Below are 9,789 nucleotides of genomic sequence, written 5' to 3'. Positions count from 1 at the left end.
AGGACAATATAACTAGACTTGTCTTTGTACGAGCATGTTAATTTATCCAATCTTTAGCCAAAAAAATATTAATATATTCAAACTGTTCACCCTAATGGAGGCTAATGAAAAATGTGCACAAAAGGTGTAGTTTAAACGTTCATCTTGTCATCATCACGACGACGTGTAAGTTGAGAGATGCATAATTTAAGGCAAGGCACGATCATATCAATTTTATATAAACAAATAAACAGACAAAAGTACAAAAAACCATACTTAATATATAACCTTATTCTGATACCATTAATCTTGAATTCCTCAGCCGAAGTCTCAAAAAGCATTTTCTCAAATATTTTAAAGAAAACACACCCCACCCTCTTCTCATGTGCACAAAAAGTGTAGTTTAACGTTCATCTTGTCATCACGACGTGTAAGTTGAGAGATGCATAATTTAAGGCACACGACTCATATCAATTTATATAAACAAATAAACAGACAAAAGGTACGAAAAAACCATACTTAATATAAACCTTATTCTGATACCATTAAATCTTGAATTCCTCAGCAGCCGAAGTCTCAAAAAGCATTTTCTCAAATATTTTAAAGAAAACACCCCAACCCTCTTCTCAATGCCTCCCAAACCCTTGTGATAATATTTGTCAATTGAGTCATGAATAATCAATTATTATGTATTGTTCTATTAGTTTTGTTGCATATGGGATGATAAATTAAAGTGAAAAACGGAGAGCAAATCTTTTCATACTAAGGGTGTTTGGTAATCATAAAAAATATTTTTAAAAGTATTTTTTTGTAAATCAAATTAAACTCCTCTACATATTTATTTTGTATACCGTAAAAATATTTTTAAAATTATAGTTTTAATTCTATCCAAATACTTCTAAGTAAGATATTAGGGACAGTATGGCTAATCTTTGCATGAACATATTAAGTTCAACTAATTAAAACTGATAATGCCACGGAAAAATATTATTGTCATATTGATATGACAGCCCAGGCTGCAAGCTGCCACATGCCATTCAAAAGTGTGATCATACATCCCAACTTCAACCAAACTGGACCCACGCTTTTTAGAGTGTCCTCTGAGCTTGGTAGTGTAGAGTAAAAGAGGTAAGGCCCATTATTTGGCTATCATGTATATAAATATATTAAAAAAATTATCTATTCTAAACATTGTTTTAAAATTATTATACCAAATACTCCCAAAATGTGTATGAAGCAAATTAAGAAGTTTCATTCGCTCTTCAGTCAATCCGAAGGAAAAAAATGTATCAATGGGTTCATGATTGCTTTATTCTTCAACAATTATTTTTTGAGAAATAAAAAAGTTTAATTGGCAAAATAAATCAAACACTGTGCTGCAAAAATCTCGCCGTCTACGACTGAGATTAAATCAACCAAAAAAATCTTCAAGAATCAGAGCGGGATTTGACGATGAAATTTTGGCGAGTTATGGGATTCATAACCACAGGGGGACCAGCAGCACGAGGCCATGCCTGAAATTTCTTGTCGGTCTCGTCAAACCACTCCTTCCTTGAAACTGTTTTTGGGGTAGTGCCTGAAGGAAAAGACAAAACAATTACCATTACTTCACGCAGCTTAAACATCATCAAAGCAGAATTAAAAACTCCAAAAGCAAAACGCAATTGACCTCCAAACATCTTTGAGTCAGAAACAGATGTATCACAGATCCATGCAACTCCAAATGATGCTAATACAGCAGGAATGATATATTTGCCTGCCATGTTCAAGTATAGCACGCTGCGCAAGAGAAAAGAAAATTAAAACAGTCAAATAAAAAACTCAAAAGATAGGAACTAGATGAGAGACCTCGCTAAACGAAAATTGATATGGTAGAGAAATTTGCAGAGTCAACAATCAAGAAGACACAGACATTAAATTAAAGTATAAACTCCACACACAAAAAATTCCAGAAACTGGCAAATCAGAGAGGCATTTAGATCCATCCCACGCGAACAGATCAATGAAGACAGTGGTAATAAACACCACATTGGCGTGGACAAAAAGCACAATTACTATCCGCAAAGAGACAAGTATAAGGAAATATCCTATTTCTACTACGTATTTCCCAAGCGAATGACAAATAATACACATGTCGAGTCGCAATCTGGACTTTTTGTTAAATCCTTCCATTGGCGTGCAGATAAAAACATGATATCCTTCATGCAAGATGCTCACAGTCACAGGAGGAAGATAATAAATGAGGCCAGTATGAATTCATTTTCTTGCTGTCGCTTCAAGGCTAATTTTCTATTCATAGCATCATCTCCATCATTAGCCACGGTTTTTGGATACAGTTGGAATGAAAAATGATACAGTACTAAGTAATGTTAGAAAAAAATACGAAATTTTCTCAAGCGATTAGAAATCATTTATCCCATTACTGATTACATGAAGCATATTTGGACCCCAAAAAAAATTACCTGAAGCAGAAAATCACAACAATAAAGAAAATTAGTACAAAACAATTCTGAGGCGCCTTAAATTGTTATAGCCTGAGACTCCCCATTTAACTAAGTTTACAAATTTCAGACGCTATCATTGTGTGTTATTTACGAGGAACCTTTTCAAGAGCAATTCAATATAATCAATCATTTATAAAAGATTCGAAATATCTAGGATGTTGATTTTTATTTTCTCTATTCTTTACATGTAACGAAAGACATGTTCATTGGAAAGCAACCGATCCAATCAACGGCCTCGCATTAAAATGAAGTACAGAAATTCAACAAGTCAAGAGATTCCACTCGATCAAGGGAATGAAAATAAGGAAGGTCCCGGAAAGAGCATGAATGTGTTCGAGAAAAATGTATATTGCTTACCTGGAAATCTGTAATGGAAAAGACAGATCACCAGACCGATCGTCGATGCGAAAAGAACGAAATAGAGTTGAGAGAAGAGGCCAACAGTGGGTTGTTAATGAACACCACAATAGAATTGGTCAAAGCGAAATAGGGCTTTTATGAGTTTGTTATATTATTATCATTATTTTTTTTGCCAGCATCGTTATATTATACTATATGCATTAATAATGAAAGGAACTGATAATACCATTTATCTTTTTAGAGTTTTTTTAATAAATCCTACGCGTAGAGATATTTATCTTTTTATTTATTTAAATCAATATATTTGGATTTATAACCTAGCCTAAATTAAAGTTGGAGTTGGTCCTAGTTGAAGAGGCCTCTCAAGGGACTTGTTAGTGGCTTATTCTACCTCTGATTTACATCTTTTTTAATTTTTTGGGCCGAGCTGCTCTGATTCATATCCAAGTATTGCTTATAATTTATACATCAAATGAACTAAGCTCCCAAAAGGGGGGGAAAAGCAGCAGTTTTGCCGGGCTTACGTATACATAACAACTTAAATATTCAGCCGTTTTTGTTTTTATAATAAGCTGGTGGAGTAACAATTCAAGCAGTCAGTTCAATTTTTGTCATGAACGAAGAATCCGACAAATAGAAAAGTAACTGAGCCAAAATAAACGAATCATGCGGTGACGATTCAACCAGGCAATGATGTTAAGACTTCTTCAAATTCATGTGGACAACCTTTAGGCTTTGAAAGGGGGCGCAAACTGATAGGATACTCTAGAAAAGTCGTGAAGTATAATTAAACTTCATCCTGTTGAACCAAACCTAGGCTCTTGAATTACCACCGTGATCCCTCTCAACATGCTCCACAAGAGCCACTGGATCTAGAAATCCTCTACTACACTTGGGACAGGCATCCACGGTCGCCTTTGCCACCCCTCTGGATCGGTTGCTGCTTCTTTCATGAACTTTCTGCACATGATCCACCAAAGAAGTGACAGAGGAAAACTTTGCATTGCACTGAGGACATTGCTCCACCTCCGCTTGCCCATTTTCATAACCTCTCCCACTGCTCTGTCCCACCCCATCCTTTGCTGTTTGCCAAGCTTGGTTAATTTCATTACCCAATTTTGACATGCTGGCTTCAGCTGAAGCTCGAATATTTGATGCCACGTTGCGAAAACCTGAAGCCCATTTTGATGTGGATGTAGGTGGAGATGGATTTGGCTTTGACTCTTCTTTTTTACTTCTGCTCAAGAGGTTCATAAATGAAAAGCTTGTTCCCAAACTTTTGGGTCCAGGACACTTGTGATCAGGGCCAAAACGATGCTTTAGACAATGATCCACCAAGCAATCCCTGCATTTGATCGTGTTTGAGAACACCAAGACCTCTCTGCATCCCGGGGCAGGGCATTTTTTCTTCTTCATGGCTCTCTCATAATTTGATGGGTCACACTCAGTGTTGACGTGATTCTCCCAAGTTATGTTTGGATCTTGTTCAGGAACTAAGCGGACTCCTTTTGCACAAAGCGGGCATATGACAACAGTGACATCCAGTCTGTCCGCTTTCTGACACTGATGTTTAATATAACCTCTGTGCTCCAAACAATATACCTACAAGAGATTTTGGCAGATATAGACATATAGTTAACTGAAACAAAAAATTATGAACATGAAAGAAAAGGAGGATTAGTAACGATACGGATAACTAAAATATGAAACAATAAAACATACACAGTGCATGCACTGGCACATCCCCAGAAAGTTAACATGCATAATCAATTCTGAAATACAATTAGTTCCTGCTGAGAAGAAAAATTGCTTCTCAGAAGATAAAACAAAGAAGAATTTACCATATTATAAAACCAAACATAAACTCTCTCAGGACTGCCAAAAATGAAAGGACAAGCAGACCAATTGAGAGGAAATAACAAGAACTAAATGATGTCAATCTCATTTATAACTTAAACCTGTGTGACAGGCTGACAGGTAAAGAAAAAACTATGGAACAAAAATAGAGCTTCTTCTCCTTGTCCTCAGTTCAATAAGAAAGATATGTGCCTGTTTATGTCTACAACACAAACTAAATTGGGCTACAGGGAGATGTATGAGTATGCTGGATTCTAAGCATTCATTATTGAGATTTTTCTGAAAGTAAAACTTCAGCCTCAATCTTCACTTTTCCCCAAATCCCGCTGCAGAGGAACAGGCAGCAGAAATTTCCCTTATCAAAGAAAAACTAGACCAGACATACAGGATGAAGCTAAAATATTAAAAAGCAGTTCAATAGTCAAACAGAAACTGCACTGAATGCAATAGCACTCGTCGCTGATATTATCCAAGTATTAAAAGTGGTAAATTTTGTCGCCAAGCACTTGGCTTTAGGAAGACATATGCCAGTTGATATGCAAGGGTACAAAAAGAAAAGGTTAGGACTCTTATGAGAAAAGTACAGTGTGTCAACTTAGGAGGGGTACAGTCACACTGCATAAGTAACTATGATGAAGTCGAAAAGTTCCCAAGGAGTAACACAATACCCGAGTCCATGAGAAGATCTTGTTAGACAATCACTTCACTTAAAAGTGGGAAAGATCAAGTCAGCTTTTTATTTCTCTTCTATATTTTCTTAAAAATAAGCTCCAATCGATGTTCAAGTTTCTATAAACCAATTTTACTGCCTTCTCTTCGGTCATAAGACATGAAAATGACACGAAGATAACCACATAACCTAGAAATAGAATTAACAAAAGATAGATTTCAAGCTTAATTGTTACACTCTTCTCTTCTTGTTTTTAACTTTTGGCGGAAATGGGAACGTTCTCACCACAGCTATAAGTTCGACAAGAGGTAACTTGAGCAATCATTCGAACAAATAATCAAAAACAAATTGAAACAAACTCAGAAGCTGGAAAATACATGAAAACCAATCAACAATGCAGGCTGCATACAGTACAGTGACACAAACAATAAGGAAATCTAAGCATAAATTTAAAAAATAATAATATTAAGTGTAAGAAAAAAGAACAAACCTGATTGCAACGATCGCATGTGAAAGGCAAGAAATCAATCAACTTGCAATCACCAACAGCGCAATGCCTTCCAAGATCTGGGAATTCGGGAGTTCCCATTGGAGGATCAAAATCAGCTCAACGCAGGAAAGACCGAGACGAAGATTTCGCCGACAATTTAGAGATAAATCCCGGCAATAACAAGGCAAAAGGTGAATTTAGATTCCCGGATTTTCCTGGGCAAGTAGAAATTGAAAATCAGGATTTTAGATTTCCGCGTATATAGAAAGTGGGGCGAGATAGAGAGGGACGGAGACCGAAGCAACGGACGGCAGCGAGGGAATAGGAAGTCGCCGCAGTCTTTGAATATTCGTAGTTTTATTTCTTGTTTCCAATAAAATTTTAATTTTAATTTTCCAATTTGGATTTGGTCATCTAATCGTCGAGCGCCCTCTTACGCCAATAGGAATATAGTTCATACGTGCTTTTGACGTACAAACTCCAATAATTTAAGCGAAGCAATTACTTTTATGGTAATATAATTCAAATAAATAAAATCCATATTTTCATCAGATATTTTTATGCAATTTTTATCCGATATTCTATATTCTGGTCTTGTGAGTTTGCTATTGAGGAATGAACATAGTATGCGCATATCTTGTTCGGAAAATTGCCATGAAATTTTAAAGAAAATATAATTACTAAAAAAATTTAATGACAACAAAATAACATGTAATAACAAATTTTAATTAAAAAATTACAATAAAATCCCACCCAAAAGAACTAAATATAAAAAAAACCCTTAAAATTATTTTATTCTAAAGTCTTAAGAAATTTCATTGCAAAATATTTTTATTTATGTAATTACCAAATTACCTTTATCTTTTTTTAAGTATACATTGACAATTGAAAGAGCAATAATTGATAACTTGATGTGTAACATTTAACAACTATGATGGCAAATATTGATAATATATTTTTTAATATATCACAAAAAATACAGGTATTAACAATACATTCTCTCAACATACACAAAAAAATATAATGCATAAATTGTTAATATCTGTTATGATAGTTATTAATCGTTATACTTTAAATTGTCAATTATTACATTTTCACTGGATACATACTTCAATAAAAAAAACAATTTGACAATTAAACAAATAGAATCTCTTAATTTCAGATTAATTTGATAATTTTAAAAAACTTTTTTGTATTTAATTCTGTTGAATATGACCTTATTGCAATTTTTCTAATTTTAATATAAGAAATCTCACTTGTTTTTCAGTAATCCTCCCTCTTTTCTTGAACATCAGCCACAAAGTTCTACTCTATCACGATAATGATTTTTTTTTTTTTTTGGTTGAACTTTCACGTTGACGATTTTGCCAGTGAGATTATAATTTTGCAAGATTTTAAGACTCTTGATCCCAAATTGAAACTAAATTCATCTTCGCTGTCAAATTATCATTCCCCTTTCGTAATGACATGGAAGCTTGAAACCTGAAACCTAATCCGCACTCAAAGAAACCAATCCTAACAAATTTTCGGGGGACACTACCGATATCAGGAAGAAGCTGATGAACGAATTACATCAGCTAATTCTCTCATATTCACTTCATGGCACAATACGGCACCGCGTGAAATTACCAAAAAGACTGTATAAATGGTCGAGGCTCACGAGTTATAAATTTTCCCTCACATTTTAAATGTCATGGGCATACAAAAAAAAATTCAGGCAATTAATTGGCTTCAAACATATTACCAGTACTAAAGTCAACTAATTAAATCATCAAGTTAAAAACATTTTCCTGGAGTAAAAAATGTTTAAAATATTATAATAAATATTTAAGAAATCAAAATCTAATGCAATCACGATAAAAGACCTTAACAAGTCAAAGTCGTGATCCCGTCCCTTCAAGGCTTCAACTCCTTTTAAACGTCATAACCTGTAAAATGCTAAGAAGTCTGAAGTATTCTCCCCAGGCGGCAAGGTATGCTCGTAATAATATACCCATCACGAACGAAAAGACAAATCTAACACCGACACATCTCCCGTAATAAAGTTTCGTATTCGAAATTCGAAAATGGGTAAACATCCATTGCATTAAAACACAAAACAGCAAAAACAAGAAGAAATATGGTGTTCCTGAAAAGAAAAAGAAACGTACACGACCAGAAACATATATAATTACTACTGCCTATTAGGATAAAATCCAAAATCCCATCTCATCAAAACTGGCTGGTTCAAGCATCGACTCTGTCGTCCTCCAAGATTAGTGCCTTACCAGTAGGTTTAGCCAAAAGATCTGTGTACTCTTGGAATGGAGATTTGGTGAAGCGAGTCTCCCTCCAGAACTCAGGAGTAAGGAACCCATAGGTTTTCAGCAAACAGTCAAAAGTAGCCTGTGGAAAAAACAGAACGTTACTTATGGACATAGCTAGCAAATAATTTGTAAGCTACAGCTAACTGTTCAGCAATCGAATAGTGCTTCCAAAATGTTCAGATTACGTATCAATCTCATAGCTTATGTCGAAAATATACGTGAACTCTATCCCCATTTCTTGCATCTTAATTGATACAATCATAAGCATAGCTGCAGATAGAACTGACAGCAGAAATAGAATATTTTAAACACCGAATTTGCAATGCGCCTCAAGTATCTGCCGATTCTCATTCCCCCCCCCCCCAAAAAAAAAACATTTGCACAGATAGCATTCAGGTCAGAAACTGTGGATTCTAATCACCATGTTTGCAACATTGCTTGAATATCTACAGTCATTAACTTTCTCATGCCAGCAAAGCATGCCTAGGGACAAAACAGAAAAAAAGAACAGCACGACAGCAATTTAATATTTAGTTAACCCAATCCTTTCGCTTGGCCTTGAGACCAAACGTGAAACAAAAAGTTGTGGGTTTCAAACACATCTCGATTCAACCCGGTACATGAACTTAACAATGAAGTCTAACTCATGCAAAACTTGGCAAAGATAACAATTTCAATCTTGATATCTAATCTAATTTGTCAAAAACTATTGCAAAGACAAGACACACACACACACACATCGACACAAGACACAAGAACTCCCTATAATTGAATATAACGCCGGATACATGGTAAACTAATATAAAAATGGGTTTAAACATTTGCATAAGCAAATAAAAACATTATTTGGAACGAACCTTGACAAAATTTCCAAGAGTCTTAGTCGACCCTCTTGAAGAAGTGAAGACATCCTCAATACCAGCGAACTGCAATACCTTCTTCGGCACCCTAGCAGCAACAATTCCAGCACCCCGAGGAGCGGGAACCATACGCACTGTGACTGAACCACACTTACCAGTAACCTTGCACGGGACAGTGTGGGGCTTCCCGATCTTGTTACCCCAGTAACCTCTTCTCACAGGAATCACCGAGAGCTTGGCCAATATAATGGCACCACGAATGGCAGTGGCGACCTCCTTGCTACACTTAACACCGAGGCCCACGTGTCCATTTCCGTCACCAACGACAACAAACGCCTTGAATCGAGTTCTCTGCCCGGCCCTGGTCTGTTTCTGCACAGGCATAATCTTCATGACTTCATCCTTCAGACTGGGACCAACCAATGTATCAACAATTTGATGCTCCTTGATCGGGAGAGAATGAAGATAGATCTGTTCGAGGTGGCGGATCTTTCCCTCCTTGACGAGACGGCCAAGTTTTGTCACCGGAACCCATTTCTCCTCCTCTTCGCGGCGACCACCAGCTCTGCGTCGTCCACCTCGGCCACGATCTCCGCGTCCACGGCCGCCAAAGCCACGTCCAAAACCACCACGATCTCCGCCACGCTCAGCCATAATTGAAATTGTCAGCAACAACGATAAGCAACCCTAAATCCCGAAGGGAAAGTCACTGCCGCCAAAGGAGAGTGTAAGGCCTTAAACGAATGAGAGGCCTGCCTTTCTT

The 9,789-nt window shown here is 36.3% G+C and overlaps 3 protein-coding genes across 3 annotated transcripts; all 3 read right to left on the bottom strand.

Moving 5' to 3' along the window:
• Positions 1-1,280: 1,280 nt before the first annotated feature.
• On the bottom strand, positions 1,281-2,912 carry LOC114731460 (uncharacterized). Its single transcript, XM_028918629.1, has 3 exons — positions 2,841-2,912; positions 1,649-1,758; positions 1,281-1,555 (listed from the first exon to the last, which is right to left on the bottom strand). Exons 2-3 carry the CDS (start codon positions 1,740-1,742, stop codon positions 1,407-1,409), a joined length of 243 nt encoding a protein of 80 aa, XP_028774462.1. The 5' UTR covers positions 1,743-1,758; positions 2,841-2,912; the 3' UTR covers positions 1,281-1,406.
• Positions 2,913-3,368: 456 nt separating this feature from the next.
• On the bottom strand, positions 3,369-6,160 carry LOC114731450 (zinc finger AN1 and C2H2 domain-containing stress-associated protein 16). The gene is made up of 2 exons (XM_028918618.1): positions 5,861-6,160; positions 3,369-4,445 (listed from the first exon to the last, which is right to left on the bottom strand). The coding sequence occupies exons 1-2, from the start codon at positions 5,957-5,959 to the stop codon at positions 3,657-3,659; spliced, it is 888 nt and encodes a 295-aa protein (XP_028774451.1). The 5' UTR covers positions 5,960-6,160; the 3' UTR covers positions 3,369-3,656.
• A 1,730-nt stretch (positions 6,161-7,890) lies between these two features.
• Positions 7,891-9,767, bottom strand: LOC114731453 (40S ribosomal protein S2-4). The gene is made up of 2 exons (XM_028918624.1): positions 9,024-9,767; positions 7,891-8,245 (listed from the first exon to the last, which is right to left on the bottom strand). The coding sequence occupies exons 1-2, from the start codon at positions 9,678-9,680 to the stop codon at positions 8,087-8,089; spliced, it is 816 nt and encodes a 271-aa protein (XP_028774457.1). The 5' UTR covers positions 9,681-9,767; the 3' UTR covers positions 7,891-8,086.
• Between the last annotated feature and the right edge of the window lie 22 nt (positions 9,768-9,789).

Source organism: Neltuma alba, unplaced genomic scaffold (assembly GCF_004799145.2).
Source record: "Neltuma alba isolate B1F8T4 unplaced genomic scaffold, ASM479914v2 tig00012835_pilon, whole genome shotgun sequence".
Classification (NCBI taxonomy): Eukaryota; Viridiplantae; Streptophyta; class Magnoliopsida; order Fabales; family Fabaceae; genus Neltuma; species Neltuma alba.
The sequence above is the reverse complement of the archived record's forward strand: the minus strand, read 5'-3'. Positions and strand labels throughout refer to the sequence as shown.